At 36.1% G+C, this 18,278-nt stretch overlaps 1 protein-coding gene across 1 annotated transcript in view; it reads left to right on the top strand.

Annotated features, from left to right (window-relative positions):
* Positions 1-17,276, top strand: part of LOC138690925 (uncharacterized) — a 125,824-nt gene extending 108,548 nt beyond the window's left edge. The window contains exons 10-13 of the mRNA XM_069821080.1: positions 4,943-5,114; positions 7,542-7,766; positions 9,813-10,028; positions 13,998-17,276. Of these exons, the coding sequence (XP_069677181.1) occupies positions 4,943-5,114; positions 7,542-7,766; positions 9,813-10,028; positions 13,998-14,143 (759 nt within the window). The 3' untranslated portion in view covers positions 14,144-17,276. The remainder of the gene's footprint in view (positions 1-4,942; positions 5,115-7,541; positions 7,767-9,812; positions 10,029-13,997) is intronic.
* The last annotated feature ends 1,002 nt before the right edge of the window (positions 17,277-18,278 follow it).

The raw sequence follows: 18,278 nt of genomic DNA, 5'->3' as shown, positions 1-18,278 counted from the left end.
ATACTTCACTACATTTGCAGTTTTTTACTTCGTAGAAATTTCGATTTTTAGCAAACATTCTTTGTATTTTGCTTAGATCCGTCAATTATTACTCTAGATGTTTTACTTTCACTCACTATAATGACGTCTTTTAGAAATCTAGTAACATTTCTTGATATATTCCAGTTCTGTCCTCTTTAACAAATGCTGAGAAGAATATTCTCATTTGTGAGGTACATATTCTCTTCGGTTGTCTTCTCGACAGCTCTAAAGGGCACTTCCAAAGAAAATCAGAATCTTTTTTTCTCCGAAAAGTCTTACGAGTCGGTAGACATGGTGTTAACACTGGTAAAGAATTTGTCGAAAGCTTCAGCTGAAGACCTCTTCTTATTTTTTCGCTCCTCTCCATATTAAAATTTCTTTGTTGTTTTAACAATGATTCCGGTGATCACCATTTTCCTATATGGATGATGTTGAATAGCAAACTCGTATGTAAAAAATGGACAAAATGACATTACACATTATTTGTATCAAAGAAATCTTCTCGAATCTTCTGTAAACACCTCTTAAATAAAACCAAGGATAGAAATTTCACAAGAATAGATTTAAGCAACCTTTTAGGTCAGATATTTCTTCGTTATTAAGATATTAGTCTTCTTTCTCTGCTGTAAGATTGAAATTTTTTATATACTGAGTTGCTACGCTGAAAATTTATTCTACGCAATAACTTTTCGTGTAATTCAATACAAAGATATTTTGAAACTTTTTATCTCGATCCAAAAGAAATAAAATGAAAAAAATAGAGCGTGTGTGTATGTATGTATGTATGTATACATGCATGTATGTATATCCCGGTCGGGGCAAGTTACCTAGTTAAGGTTTTTTCCGCGGTTTTCCCTCAACCCAATATGAGCAAATGCTGGGTAACTTTCGGTGCTGGACCCCGAACTCATTTCACCGGCATTATCACCTTCATCTCATTCAGACGCTAAATAACCTAAGATGTTGGTAAAGCGTCGTAAAATAACCTACTAAAATAAAAAATAAAATGTATGTAAGTAAGTATGTATGTATGTATATACGTATGTAGGACAAGAGAAAGGATTAATCCAAGAAAAAGGAAATTATTGCCAAAATACTAAAGATAAAAACTTGGGTATAAATCTAGAAACATCTCTGAAACGGATTTCGTGAGATGAAACATACTTTTCAAGTTTACTTTTAAACTGTTTATAAACTGCTTACATTTTTCAGTAATTACATACATAATATTAAAAAATACCTTAAAATTGGTAATGTGAAGAATGAATGTTTCCTCATCTCATAAATTTCTTTCAAGTTGGGGGAGAAGGAAGAAAGTTGAATTCTAATATCTGATGTGGCATCCAGGCAATGACGGAATTCTGATTTTGTTGCTGCATATTGTGATTCCTTCAGTGTTCTGCCCAAGGGCAGGTCTTTCACTGGAAACCCAGCTTTCTCCAATCTTTCATATTGTCTGCCTTCTTCTTTGTATTCTCATATGATCCATATACGAGTATCTTAATGTCGTCTATCATTTAATAACTTCTCCTACCCGGAATCTTCTCCCATTCACCATTCCTTCTTCCAGTGCATCCTTCAGTAGGCAGTTTCTTCTTAGCCAGTGACCCAACCAATTCCTTTTCCTCTTCCTGATCAGTTTCAACATCACTCTTTCTTGACCCACGCTTTCCAGCACAGCTTCATTTCTTATTCAGTCTGTCCATTTCACACGCTCCATTCTTCTCCACATCCACATTTCAAATGCTTCTATCTGCTTCTCTTCACTTCGTCCTAATGTCCATGTTTCTACCCCATACAATGCCACATTCCATACAAAGCACTTCACTAGTCTGTTCCTTAGTTCTTTTTCCATATATCTGCAGAAGATGCTCCTTTTTGTATTAAAAGCTTCCTTGGCTATTGCTATTCTCCTTTTGACTTCTTGGCAGCAGCTTATGTTACTGCTTATAGTACACCCCAAGTATTTAAAACTGTCCACTTGCGCTACTGCCGCAATTAGAATTCGGCTGTAGTTTTTTACCTATAACCACACTCTTAGTCTTATTTGCATTTATCTTCATCTCATATTGCGCACAGGTGTCATTTACCTCCAGTAGCATATCCTTTAGTGCCATTTCCTCTTCTACTAACAACGTCATATCATCAGTATATCTTACGTATCGTGATATGTTGTTGAAAATGGGAGGAGTTTCGCCACTGCACATACGTAACTTCAACAGCCTAATATGATTAAATTATTTTCGATTGATTTATGAATTTGTAGAACTGTCATTTTTACTGTCTTTTATTAGCCACCGATCCACTGAGATGACATTGTATAATATAAAATTAAATTTATTCGTGATATTAAATTAATATTATATTCGCAATCAAAGACACGTGTTTATTAACACACAGTTTAACCCGAACATCTCATATAAGCCTACTCGTACTGAATGAATAAAAACTGACTTCACAATAAAGGTAGCAGATGCAGAACGCTTGCACAACAATGGACGAAATTAATTTCTTTCCAAAAATACATGTCAAAATTTATTGTTGACTAAATAATATTGTCAATCAAATTTATTTTACAATTAAGACATTAAGTCTCCAAGCACATTTACAAAAACTTATTGTTACACTGTTCTCGAGAAAAACAACTTCAAACATTTACACACACTAAGCAGATAAGAACTGACTAATAACTCTTCAGACAAAAACTTTGAATAGAATTGACTACCTTAACTGAAAAAAGAAAATCGTGTTTTTTACAACAGCTGAAAGGCCTACTCACGCAAGGATAAGATCTGGTCAACTACCCATGTCGATATACTATTGAATTGAATTTAAATGTGGAGCCCTTGACAGCCCTAGGCACTGCGACCTGAAAGATTTATTGCGCTTCTCCCTCCTAATATCAAATCAGTCCAATACTTTGATATTCTTAATGAATTGAGTCAAACTACGGACTGTGACAGTTGATAGCCCATCAAGCTTTGGAAAATTTTTTCCAAAAATGAGAACTCTTTGATGAGCGAGTGCATTGCAGTAGCACAGCAGATGACCTACAGACTGAACTCCCTGTGAACAACGAGCACAGGCTGGGTTGACGTTATGTCCCATCCTGTACAGGTTCTTCTTGAGAGCACAGTGTCCTGTAAGGAAATCGTCTGCCCAGCGGAGCTGTTTCGTGTTCAGTTTTAACAGGTCACTTGACCTGCTTTTATTAAAATCTCTTATGAGGACCTTAGAGTATCTACAGTCCCCAATTGAGTCCAGTAGCTTTTGTGTTTCTTGAGAGCCCAGTTCCTGAAAATTTGCTTTATTGGTCTTGGAGATAGTCCCAAAACAGACTCAGGTTCTATAAATGGGATCTCGGTTCCCTTTTTGGCAGCCTCATCTGCTCTCTCATTACCCAGAATCCCTGCATGTCCCGACACCCATTTCAGTTGATCTGTGTTATGTTCAGCCAGTATCATGAGGGACTCGCGGCATTCCAAGACCAAGGCCTCAACTGTCTTAAGTGCGCTCGACTATCTGAAAGTACACTATCTACCAAAAAGTAATTGGGCACTGTGTTTGCCCTTTTAGAAAATCGTAGTACCACCTCTTGTTGCTATAACAGCAGCCACCCTGTCAGGCATGCTCTCCAACTAGTTTTTGTAGGATATCCACTGGAATGCGTCGCCATTCCTCTTGCAACATGGCACTCAGTTGGACAATGGTCCCATGTTTCGGTGGCTACTATGCAGTGGTATGCAGACAATAATGTTCACCGGTTGGACTGGCCTGCACAGAGTCCTGATCTCAATCCCACTGAGCACCTTTGGGACGAATTGGACCGGCGATTGAGGTCTCGGGAGATGCGGCCAACTTCCATTGTCCAACTGAGTGGCATGTTGCAAGAGGAATGGCGATGCATTCCAGTGGATATCCTACACAAACAGGTGGAGAACATGCCTCACAGGATGGCTGCTATTACAGCAACAATAGGTGGTACCACGAGGTTCCAAAGGGGCAAAATCAGTGCCCAATTACTTTTTGGTAGATAGTGTATAAAAATGGGCGGCCGGGTAGCTCAGTTGGTAGAGCAGCTGGCTACGGACTGGAAGGTCCGGGGTTCGATCCCAGGTGGTGACAGGAATTTTTCTCGTTGCCAAACTTTCAGAACGGCCCCGAGGTTCACTCAGCCTCCTATAAAATTGAGTACCGGGTCTTTCCCGGGGGGAAAAGGCGGTCAGAGCGTGGTGCCGACCACACCACCTCATTCTAGTGCCGAGGTCATGGAAAGCATGGGGCTCTACCTCCATGCCCCCCCAAGTGCCTTCATGGCATGTTACAGGGATACCTTTTTACCTTTAGTGTATAAGAATGTCTACACGACTGTAATCCTTCCTAATACTTTCCCTGACCCTGGTTAAGATAGGAAAAATCTCATCATGAAAGAATGTGGCGTATTGCCCAAGCTAAAAGAAAACTTGGTGAAATTTCCAAATAATCGAGCACCAGTTCCTGACTTGATTTTGGAACCATCAGTGTATCAGACTGGACCGATATTATTCTCAGATTTAACCTGACTTTCCCATTCACTGCGCTCTGGATAAGTGACAGTGAATTTATTATCAAACGAAACCCTTGGTTCCAAGACGTCGGTTCTCATATTGAGAATCCTATAAACATCTCTGTCCCCAGGGAGTTTGAGGTGATGTCGATATACTAACGTTCACAAGTATAGTCGCGTACCTACAGCATTGTACAATCGCTTCGAGTAAAAACGGAGTATTATATGTTATTTATTTCAAAACATACTTTACCAACCGCGGATCCTCTGATTGTTGGCATATCCCTAAGGATGCACACTTTCAGAATCACTGAACTAACACATAGATCGAACCCAAAATGTTATCTAATTCAATATACTCTCCTTTGCCTACAGGTTATGAATCCAGAAAACGGAACTGGAGGAGTGTCTGTAGCAAGTCTGGTTAATCCTTTGCCCGTGCCGAAATACATCAAGACTCAAAAAGCAGACCTCAACATCCTCCTCAGCTATGGCAATCACGTTTTCGATCCCAGCACATTCTACAACTTCTACGAGCGTTACTATGGTAACTAATTTTATATTAAGTTGACGCTAAAGCTTCATGCAATGCTTGCATTTTTCAACCTGCTTGGAGTGTTTCAGAAACATCTCAACTTCTAAAACTCACAGAATCTTATAAGTTAACATCCAAAAGATGCTCCAAAATACACCATGTCCAGCTTAAAGCAAAAATTATAGAATTGGTTAAAATTGAAAATTTTGCGACAAACGAAAATAAATCTACCGAGGTTTGGCAGTACACATCTTGCAAATCATGTAATAGTGATGTGATTGTCGTGGAGTCGTAACTAGACTGAAAAATAAACTAATTGTTAATAAATGTTATAAAAGCCACAGCCATATCTACGATTCAAGAGAAAGACTCGTGTTGTATTTCGTGAGCAGAAACAAAGTTGTCCCGTCAGAAAAACACACTCTATCTAAGTGCGAGTTGTCTTCAAGTTTTGCCTTGAGACTTCAGCAAATGACAGACATTTAACTTTACCTTGGACTGTGATTCGATGTGTAATTGCAATTTGTTATGCTTTTAGGTAAAGCGTTTTGTGCAAAACATATTATAAATCTCAATGCCAGGGAAATGGAGATGCGAACTTGCTTGTCGAATTGATTTTATTGTGTATCTTGTAAATAAATCCGTCCAATATCTACTGTAACTTCTCGCTTCGAACATTTCCCGGTCTTCAACAACAAACATTCTGTTTGTTTGAACCCCTGCTCACATATTATTATAACAGACTGGCCATACCCATGTTAAAAACGACATGTGAAAGAGAAAGGCCGTATGCTTAGCCACTGAATAACAATGAATTTCCAATAACAACCTCTAGATAAAAGAATAGCTGTATGATATTACTACAGTAGACAGTTCAGGGTTATAACGTCTCTTAAGTGTTGGGGTAGGCTTCCGCGGCCGGTGTTCATAGGCTGTAAGTTTCCGGGTACCAGGTTCGATATCCGCTCCCGAAACAATTTTTCCTTTTTAACAGGGAGCTATAGCTGAAAGCCAGTTTTGTATAATACACATCATTGTCCATTAACAGGAAACCACGAATTTAAATCACACAGAATTTGTGTGCACTCAGTGCTGTATCTCTGTTGTCTTTGCAGCTCACCTGAGGTATGTGGATAAAAACGAAATAATTGAGCCTGCATCTGGTAGAGTTCCTAAGTAGATCAGTCAGTAAGGCGTTGGCACGCTCTGCCAAAGGTTCGATACCGGCTCCGAAATTGTTGTCTTGAAATTATTCATCGAGACGACGCGGTAGAATCCTGGAAACCTAAAAACTATATGACTTCTTTTGCAGTCGTTAGATGGCAGCATACAGAAATTGATAAAAGAAGTTGTCTCGAAAGTGCAAAGGCTTGAACTACGTACCTCAGGTGTTATTCTGTTAAAATGAAAAAGATAGATGTGGATTTATTCAGCAAATTATACATACAAATGCATTACGCTATCAGAATTTGCCCTTAAATCCAGTCCACGGGTCTTTTGACCGTACGTGCTTTGCACAACCTTGTTGGTTTCTCCCTCCTCTCCTATGATTAAAATCCAACCACTGTTCATAAGACACACAGATTAAAATACAAGTGGTACCTACAAAACACAAAAGACACCAATACTTGTCTTATTAACAGATATAAAAGTGTATAATTTAATAGTTAGGATTATCCCTTCGTCAGTTCGTACCATAAACTTCAACACCTGATGTTCTATGCGGTCTCGCCTTGAAGAGGAACAATCCAGTCTTTTGTTCGTATTCTATATTTCCCATGAGGTGAAGGAATGCAAAGGAATCCCTATTCCGTTCTAGCATCTAGGATAGTAGACATTTTCATTTTTTTTTAAAGCTCAAAAACAAAATGCACGATGTTGACCTGTCCACGCCATGACGGTAACTGAAATGGCATGGCTTGTACTGCTCAAAGATATATGCCACTCAAGCGCAACTATCAAGAAACCTGTATGGCGGCCAATTCAAACTGGGGAGATCATTCTGCCGGACCCTAGAATTGTAAACGTAAATTGTAATGACTGTAAAAGCGCTAGGTTTAGCGGAAAACTGCTCATACTGTAAATTATTACAATAATTATATAATTATACTTAATCTACATCATCATTTTCTCCAGCACTTTTTCACCTGTTCCAATAATAGTGTCACCTATTGAGAACTAGCGGAACTCTTTCAAAGTTAGTCAATTAGTTATATCTTTGGTTCTAACTTACCCCGTGGTTAGGAAGTTCGCTTACACGATCATAAAATCGTGTGTCAGATATCTTTGTACGCCAGCGTTAGTACATATTAGTGCGTGTAGAGAAATTCGGCAGTATAAATGTAAATGCGAACGTGGATTATTTAGTAGAAATTTAATGCAGCATTATAATTCGTATGAGGCAGGACGTGTAATTCAATATCGCTTACTTTTTTGCAGTTGTTAACGGTAAGACTTTGATGAGCCACACGGTGAACAACATCTCGTTCGTGTCGCCTCCTGCTCCACCACTCTCTCAACCAGCGGACGTGCCTGCTGAATTACTGTGTCCCTTCGGAACTGATGGGATGCCCACTTGTCCGTCTGGAGGTTCATACTGCGAATGTGTCCAAGTGATTGATATTCCCTTGGGTTCCGTGGTACAGATCCTCTTGGACGACAAAAGTGAGTTGTAACCTAAGATAGGAGATATGGTCGAGGTTTTATGCACTATTCTAACAACCGTGGAAGGTAAATCAAGCATCGCATTGGGAAATATTAAGAAAAAAATCGACAGCAGATGCATAGCTGCACTATGCTGTTTGCATGTGGGAGGTGCGAGGAATGAACAAGGAGAATAGAAGGATAATGGGAACACAATGAGAACAAGTTGAGAGGAGAACAAAGGTAAGGAAAGGGGAAAAGAGAAAAGACCAGGAGAACAAAGGGAAACACAAAGAGAGCTAAGGGAATTCAAGGACAAGTGAACACAGCGACAACAAAGGGAACACAAAGACAACAAAGAGAAGACAAGAACAATAAAGGAAACACAACCACAATAAAGGAAACATAACCACAACAAAGGAAACACAAAGACAATAGAGAAAACACCACAACAAAGGAAACACAATCACAATAAAGGAAACACAAAGACAACAAAGAGAAGACAAGGACAATAAAGGAAACACAACCACAATAAAGGAAACATAACCACAACAAAGGAAACACAAAGACAATAGAGAAAACACCACAACAAAGGAAACACAATCACAATAAAGGAAACACAAAGACAACAAAGAGAAGACAAGGACAATAAAGGAAACACAACCACAATAAAGGAAACATAACCACAATAAAGGAAACACAAAGACAACAAAGAGAACACAACCACAATAAAGAAAACACAACCACAACAAAGGAAACACAACCACAATAAAGGAAACACAAAGACAACAAAGGGAACACAAGGACAATAAAGAAAACAACCACAACAAAGGAAACACAACCACAATAAAGGAAACACAAAGACAACAAAGAGAACACAAGGACAATAAAGAAAACACAACCACAACAAAGGAAACACAACCACAATAAAGGAAACACAAAGACAACAAAGGGAACACAAGGACAATAAAGAAAACAACCACAACAAAGGAAACACAACCACAATAAAGGAAACACAAGGACAATAAAGAAAACACAACCACAACAAAGGGAACACAAGGACAATAAAGAAAACATAACGACAACAAAGGAAACACAAAGACAATAAAGAAAACACAACCACAACAAAGGAAAGACAAAGACAACAAAGGGAACACAAGGACAATAAAGAAAACACAACCACAACAAAGGAAACACAACCACAATTAAGGAAACACAAGGACAATAAAGAAAACACAACCACAACAAAGGGAACACAAGGACAATAAAGAAAACATAACCACAACAAAGGAAACACAAAGACAATAAAGAAAACAACGACAATAAAGGAAATACAAAGACAACAAAGAAAAAACAAGGACAATAAAGAAAACACAACCACAACAAAAGAAATACAACTATAACAAAGAAAACGCAACCACAACAAAGGAAACACAAAGACAACAAAGGGAACACAAGGACAATAAAGAAAACACAACCATAACACAGGAAACACAACCACAATGAAGGAAACACAACGACAATAAAGAAAACAACCACAACAAAGGGAACACAATGATAATAAAAAAACACAACCACAACAAAGCGAACAAAGTAAAGATAGAGACTGGATGATAAAAGGCAGTGACTGTATTACTAATTAATTGTAATAATTATTGTCAGATAACTTATCTTAACAATAACCTAACCTAACGTTTCTTAAAATTTTCACAACGTTGTTCCACTTTTACTCACATTACTGTAGTGCGGCCCCCTAGCCTAAGGTGTAGAGAATGTAGAACAGAGTAATGTGAAATTCGGTATCGATTTAAAAAGATGATGATTTAATTGTGTTTGTATTGAACGCAAAATACTGTACTCCGATATTTAAAGTTTGATAGAAATATTCTGGAATTATTATTATTATTATTATTATTATTATTATTATTATTATTATTATTATTATTATTATTCGGAAAATAAGTTTCTTACAAAAGTCTTCTTTTTCATAAGAATTCTATAGACATCTAGGCTACTCTAGAGCAAACATAATATGTTACACTCACTGTAATTTTTTGTCTTGTAAAGACCCTGGAGAAGATATTAGCCATCCATTCCACCTGCACGGATATGCCTTCTACGTAATGGCTGAGGGCCAGTACACCAATGGTCTAACAGTGCAAGATGTTTACGCAAATATGACGTCCCAAGTACTAATGCAGTCCAGCGCTCCTATTCAGAAGGACACGTTGGCTGTGCCTTCCAACGGTTATGCAATCATCAAATTCAGAGCTGACAACCCTGGTAAGTATACCTACAATTCCCCCACTGACACATTTCCCTCGTTAAATTTTTACATTATAATGCAATTTTTCGAATGACCATACGAAGTCTAAAGGCGCGTATCCACGAAGTGAGGCTGCCTCACCTGAGAGCCAAGTCCAGTCGGTTCTTGGATCAGGCGCTTCACAGTAATTAACTTGCTCAGTGTGTTTGGTAAAGATGTCATCACGCAACACGATGTTAACTGCCTCAATTGCCGCGCACTAAGTGAAGTCTATCACGGGTAAAGGCTGGTTCACAATAAAACGGGAACGGAAACGAGAACGAGAACGTAAATATTGTTAAAAGAAATGTATTTACGTTCTCGTTCTCGTTGTCGCTTCCGTTCTCGGTTTATTGTGAACCAGTCTTAACCTGGTAGGGAAATAAACCAATTTCTATCCCCTCCTTGTGGCCTCTTCGTGTCTCCAGCGCGAGCTTTGCTGTTCCTCTTACCGCGTTCTACCCCCTTGCTTCGCTATAATTCGCTTACTTTAAAAAAGTACCGATTTTGAACTGCAACAATCATAATATGAGTACAGATAATATAGATAAAAGTGTTTGTGCGAGATCGTGCGTATTTGCTTGTTTTCCGCACAAAACCAATACGCGGTAAGTGTGAAATACCACATTCAGTATTCCCAACGTAACACACATAACAATTTCCCTCTTCTTACCGCTTAAGCGCGACGTTCATTTTACTGCTTTAGGCTTTTAACATATTATTTTTAGAGACGTTTAACATAGTAATAATTATAAATTGCAAACTTACCACTGCAATTTCACCTAAATTGCAATGTTATTTATTGTTTTTAAATATTTGCAAAAATTAAGTAAACTCTACTACCCCACGAAACTTATTGCATTCCTGATACAAGTAACATTAAGGAAGCCGTGAAAAAATCAACAAGATTCCAGATACGGATGTTATTACTGCAATATGTTATATAAATAATATTGTTAAAATATTAAACTGAAAAATAAATCATTACATAACCTTACCGTTTGTTTTAAGTTCGCATTTATAGACTGGGGAAAAAAAAAAGACAGACGTATATCACGGCCTGCTGGAGTTTAGTAAACACAGAAAACATTTTATAGCAACAAGATATTTTGGTTTTCCGAAGTTGCCGTCATTAACCAGAAACCAACATGGAGATTTCATTGCAACTCATTAGAAATTCGTCTTTCAGGTATGTAATAAACGATCTTCGCACAAAATAATGTACGATACACGAGCGGTATGTTTGTTTTCATGTTCTCGGAAATTAAAAAAGCTCAACTACGTTTCGCTTTTTCAATCTTTTCCTCGACCATGAAAACGTCAACATACCGCTCTTGTAACGTACATTACTATTGTGCGAGATCGTGCGTATTTGCTTGTTTTCCGCACAGAACCAATACGCGGGAAGTGTGAAATACCACAGTCAGTATTCCCAACGTAACACACATAACAATTTCCCTCTTTTTACCGCTTAAGCGCGACATTCATTTTACTGCTTTAGGCTTTTAACATATTATTTTCAGAGACGTTTAACATAGTAATAATTATAAATTGGAAACTTACCACTGCAAGTTCACCTAAATTGCACTGTTAATTATTGTTTTTAAATATTTGCACAAATTAAGTAAACTCTACAACACCACAAAAGTTACTGCATTTGTAATGCAAGTAACATTAAGGAAGCCGTGAAAAAATCAACAAGATTCCAGATGCCGATGTTATTACTGCAATATGTTATATAAATAATATTGTTAAAATATTAAAATGAAAAATAAATCATTACATAACCTTACCGTTTGTTTTAAGTTCGCATTTATAGACTGGGGGAAAAAAAAAAACAGACGTATATCACGGACTGCTGGAGTATAGTAAACACAGAAAACATTTTATAGCAACAATGTTGAAGAAAGATATTTTGGTTTTCCGAAGTTGCCGTCATTAAACAGAAACCAAGATGGAGATTTCATTGCAACTAATTAGAAATTCGTCTTTCAGGTATGTAATAAACGATCTTCGCACAAAATAATGTACGATACACGAGCGGTATGTTTGTTTTCATGTTCTCGGAAATTAAAATAGCTCAACTACGTTTCGCTTTTTCAATCTTTTCCTCGAACTTGAAAACGTCAACATACCGCTCTTGTAACGTATATTACTATTAGATGTCTTTTTCTCTATCACATAAGTGTAATAAATACATAATAGCCTTGATTTTAATTAATGAAGTTTTCTTTATTTAAACTTTGAGGGGTGTGAGAGAAGGATTTGATTAAATTATCAGCCCTCCAGTGATGGTGACCACAAGGATCCAGAATACAAAACAGTTCTGTTTTTTAAGTCAATTAATTGAAAAATACTAAATTTTTGATTTGGGACTCGCTTGATGCCAAAATGTCATATTGACAAAATTACCTTTCTTCAAATATAAATGATACTGGATGATATGTAAAGAGTTTCTAAGAATTTGTAATAAGATGTTTTGTATTTGAAAGACTTGGAATTTTAATTTCAATAATAGTCGTTAGGTAGACTCTGGAAGGGAACCTCTCGCTCCAAATAACATACCTCTGACGACCCACTGATTAACAGGTATGTTATATTTAGAAGAGAGGAAAGGTAGCCATAGTTCATATATTTCTTGTTTTTCCTTGTCGACCTCGTTCGCTTGTGAGAGGTTTCTCTCAAAGCGGATGGTTGGATCTAATACCATGGCCTTATCCTTAACCCTGTCGATGGCATGATGTCCGCGCGCCTGTTGGAATCTGCGGTCGAAATGCAATGAACCTCTTCATGAACCTCCCAACGAAGGTGTCTTAGTACTTCTGCAATACTTGTCCTCACTCTATGATGTCTGTTGTTCCGTAGCAGCTCGCTTTTCCTGCAGAATCCCAATACGTGACGAATAGTTTCTGTCTCGTTGCAGTCAGTATGCCAACAAAGAGTTGTATTAAATGATCTCTATTAGGAATACGGTAGATCCCCTAGAGTTGTGATAACTATCCTTGAAAAAATATTGTGTTTCTGCAGTGATTTTTCCCAACTGTTTGCGTAAGTTATACAATAATAAATATACAGGCCTAGCGAGTAAGATTTGTAATGACAGAAAACTCGAATGTAAAACATAAGCCCGGTAAAAAGTTAAGAAGGGGAGAATAGATAAATTATAAATGTGTTTATGCTCGATCATGCCGAAATGTAGTAATTATACACCTGGTAATAGCCCTTTAATGCACCTCATTAAAGTACACCCATTCATTATAATTCAGTTGTTCAGCCAATGAGAAATCACCATTGTACAATTATAAAACCGCAAATATCGATTATTCTCGGATATGCAATCGAAAGACAATTAGCGAAAAGTCACGGAGGTTGGAAATCCAATACTGTCGCAGAAGGTTATGTTCTGTTACTATAATAATTAGCGTCAATTGTAAATAATATTCAAATAAATTCAATTTGTCATCTCGTTTTTCAACTCTAAATCAATTTCCAGGTTATATCAAGCCTAATGTTCATGTTATTCTCTAGATTATATCAAGGTCAATGATATTCGTGCCTTGGAAAAAATCAATACTTTCGCGTCTGCGCACATCTCACAATTCAGGTCAGTTCCGCTCCTCACTTACATAACCGTAACATGAATACTTATGAATAATTTCAAGTTAGAAATATGGTTGAGCATAAAAAGTCGTATGAAACTTGCCTATAAGGGTAATTAAGACGCTCGTATGAAAATTATGACACTCGCTTGCGCTCGTTTCGTAAACAAACATACTCGCGTCTTAATTAGTACCATTATAGGCTCGTTGCATAATGTACTATTATTAATTCACATTTTTGTAATTCATTGATTCAACAGTTTGTTCTTCCTTCCGTCACATAGTTCAGTCAATCAAACAATAGTTTCTCTAGAGACTTTGTTTAATTAAGTTTTGTGATTTCCGCAGGATACTGGTTCTACCACTGTCACTTCATGTACCATATCGCAACTGGCATGGGTGTGGTGTTCAAAGTGGGACAGGCGGCCGACTTACCCCCAGTACCAACCGGCTTCCCCAAGTGCGGGGACTTCACACCCCAGGTCTACCAATGATTGAAAGTCCATTACCAACATATATAACTAGGCTTCCTCGTCGAGAAAAGCGGCAGGATAAATTATTGTTACTCTAGTTAGTGTAGTGATACTTGCTATGGCAATAAAGCTCATTAAAATGGCATGTCTTCTGTATTTTTGTACATTTCATGTAGTTTCTGAAATTGTTAAATTTACTTAAAAGACAGATAAACCTAGTAAAACAACTTCGCTCGTAAACTTAAAAAAATATCTGGAAAGTGACACATATTTTGTTATTGTACCATAGACGTGTTTCTCAACATTTCAGGTTTTCCGTTATATTGCGAATGATATAGTTTAACTGAACTATCATCCAAGAAAAACTCGAATGAATTTATTTAAGGGGCAATAAACAGGTTTGAGGGCCAAAAAAAGTCATTTTTCATTTTATTTTTTTTATACAGATAGGACATTTATCTTTATGTCAGTGAAGGAATTTTTACCGATATTTATACAATATTTTGATAGATACGACCATGCACGTGTGAGAGTGCGCTTATTTAGCTCTCCGCACGTAAGGTAGGGGAGAGCTGGTTAGTATCGGACATCGGGTAATATCGGACAGATAGTTTCTTTCATCTACCACAAGATGATAGTACCTGAATGACATGGTTACGTTTATGTGATGTCGCATACAGAAACGTATGCCATGTTATTCAGGTGCTACCATCTCGTGGTAGATGAAAGAAACGCACTGTTCGATGTTACCCGATGTCCGATATTACCCAACTCTCCCCTATATTTACCACTCATTTAAAAACCGTTTTTCTGATAACTCCGTAAGTTAACATACCGCAGTTACATTTTGGAAGCAACTGTCCTTTCATGCTTGTGAACAAGATGAACTACATTATTGCTGTAACATTTATAGTTTACTTTTAATTTTTTTTACATGAAAACATAAAATTTAACTTCTCATAAGAAATAAAAAAATCTTTTTTTTTGTAGACGTTTCAAAGATTGTAATTCATATTGTTCATTTTACATTCAAGAATAAATAGAAAAAATAATTAGGACCTACTTACAAATATTCATATTTGTGGACATTATCATAAAAACGGCACATCAGTGCAAAAAAATGGACACTTTTGTTATGATAATTACTCATAATGGTGAAACGTTTAGTAAATCTTACAATAGTCTGTAATTTCAGAAGCAATGAATACTAAGCATGTCAAATTGAAAAATGAAAGAGTCATTAGTTGCTAAGGAAAAAAATATATTGAATTTCCATAATTTTTTAGTACTCAAACCTGTACATCCCCCTTAACACTGATGAAATAAATATATTAACTTTAATTTTATGAATTACACACAAAAGCTAGTTTGTATAATTTCATAATTAAATTAATGATGAATGTTTCTATTCTGGGTAAAAATTCCATTTTTTTTATTTTTTAAATTTATTATTTGGTTGTCCGTCACATATGGAAATATACTAAAACTCTATCCATTTTAAATTTCAGTTTTTGTGAAAGAGCTGTACAAGTTTTAATTTTAACCCTTATTGTACAAAAAAAATTGTTTTAGAAGGACGAATATTCATTTCTTTTTCAATAATTTAATCTTCGAATTTTCCTCTTTAGAAAATGTTCATCACTGATTAACTTTGTAACTTTTTTACTGTGTTAATATGAGGAACGTACCTGGCTGACCAGTTTCGAAATGATATTCTTCATTGATTTAAAGTTTAAAATACAAATATACTATAATTATAACAGTATTAAAACCCATAATATTACTTATTATATTATGTGCATTAATACTGTGATAATTATAGTGTATTCACATTTTAAAATTTCAAATCAATTGGAAGGAAACATTGTTGAAATAAGACTAGTCTCAAACATGTCAGTTCTAAGCATGTCTAATATTATATTCTTCATTGTCTGAAGTCTAGTGAACGTCTCGCGCTACCTTCTGGTTTCCTGTTGCGGTGGGGTGTGTTCATGATTGTGTCAAAAAGGATGTGTGTTTTGTAATTGAATTGAGTGTTCAGGATGTGCTGAAAGAACGAACAAAAGCGCGGGATCTTCACTAGACTTCAGACAATGAAGAACATCACTTCGAAAGTAGTCAGCTAGGTAAATTTCCTATATTAACACAGTAAAGAAGTTACACAGTTTAAGTGATTATGTAAGTGTTAAAAGTGTATGGGCTTATAGAACAATGAATAGTGTATATCACTTATAATTAAACTAAAATTAGTTTATCCTTGTTAATTTTTCGTTTTTGCTAGAAGAGGGCGTTATATGCATAATATACAGGTTTTATTTTAACCCTCATTTTCTAAAAGGTCAGTTTTTTTCGCACAAAAGGGGTATTTTCTCATCTTCTGTTTACTCTAGAAAGCTGAATTCCTTATTTGAACGTCGTATATGTACCGAAACAATGTTTTGAGATTTATTTACATTTAGAGATGTTACAGAGGGTAATGTACTGAAAATCATTGAAAAAATATACGAATGGTGAAAAATTAGTTCTCAGTAGTAAAATAAATAAAGAAAAACTACTGTTTCAGCATGAAGTTAAATTATGTGTACATGAACTGTAAAGAAACCAGGTGTCTAACTTCAACAGTTTTCATGACAAAGTTCCTTATCTAAAGCTCAAAATAGGCAATTCCGTGTCTCCTTAAGACATTGGTTTCATTTATAAATTAGGATGACCCATCTATTCATTTTAGGGCTATATTGGTTAGAATATAAGATGTAACTACCGTTTTAACATTCGAAACTACATAACACAACGAAAACAACAAAAATATTAATAAAACAAAATGATAGTCTGTTTATATACGTAAATGCAATATTGGGTGACAATTACTTGTTTATACTTCTCCATGGCAACAACATACAATGTGTTTTTCGTAATAAAAACTCAAAATTGATGTAGGTATCATCACATATAAAGGATTGCCTGATTTTTTAGATGTCACAGATTTATTTTCCTTTGATTAAATATTATTCTCTTTCCTGCCACAAAAATAATATATATGGTGAGCTACGAAAATGAGTTAGAGATTAAACTTTTGTATTACTATAAATATTCCAAATGTAACATGTATTTAAGTTTAAATATAGTAAAGAGATTAATTATTGCAATAAGAAAATATCCTAGTCTTATTTATTATGTTAATGAATACTATTACTTTATATGTTATTTAGAACATTATTATAAATAACACAGAATTCAGTCATAATATTAATAAGTAGACTTCGTTGAATTGCCACACGCAGCATGCAATCAGGTTGCCGATATACGGTAGTATAGAGGAGGTGAGCGACCGCCCGGTCTCGTAGTATAAGCACTTCATGTTAAGAGTTGTGACCGGTCCAAATAGATAGAGCAGCTACAGCTAATGTATACCTATGTAAGTACTTGTTTTTGCATTACTGTGGTTCGAATAGTCAAAGCTTATCATTTGTTCAGTTCAGACAAGAATTCAATCAAACATACTACAATGAGAGTGTTGCTGTTCCAAATAATTGCCCCTGAAACACTTACCCAATCTTGACCCGTTGGGGAACGTGGTTGGATCCTGTTAATTATTATGCAGAACATTACGGCAAAATAATGGAGGTAATTGATGCATTGGATAGCACAGACACTTCTGCTGTTGCAGGTGTAAAATCATTGCCTTCTGAACAGCTATTGGAAGATATCCTGTTCATCGATTCTAATTTTAAAATCGTGTCCAAAAGCATCACCCTGTTAGAATCGTCTAAACTACAAGTCTCAGAAGCCCTTAATATAGTGGATAAAGTATCACAAACCGTTATCTAAAATAACAATTCACTAATTTCAGAAAAAGTGAAATGTAAGTTGAGAAACATTATTGCTAAAAATTCTGTCTATTAACAACTTCGTATTATAAATGATGTACCATCAGATCATGACAAGACACCTGAAGTTGGTGTACTAAAAAGTAGTGACTTTCCGTTCTTCAAATATGTACGTATTACATCGTGTGATGAACGTATATTTTCGCAAAATTAAAACTGTTTAAGTCACCATCGGGGGAGGTTACTTTGCAGTCGCTCAAAATGTACGTAATTCTTCACTGCAATGCACTTATTCAAGGATGATGTGAGTATCTTACATTAAATTTTAA

This window comes from Periplaneta americana, chromosome 1 (genome assembly GCF_040183065.1).
Source record: "Periplaneta americana isolate PAMFEO1 chromosome 1, P.americana_PAMFEO1_priV1, whole genome shotgun sequence".
Taxonomy (NCBI): domain Eukaryota; kingdom Metazoa; phylum Arthropoda; class Insecta; order Blattodea; family Blattidae; genus Periplaneta; species Periplaneta americana.
The sequence above is the reverse complement of the archived record's forward strand: the minus strand, read 5'-3'. Positions and strand labels throughout refer to the sequence as shown.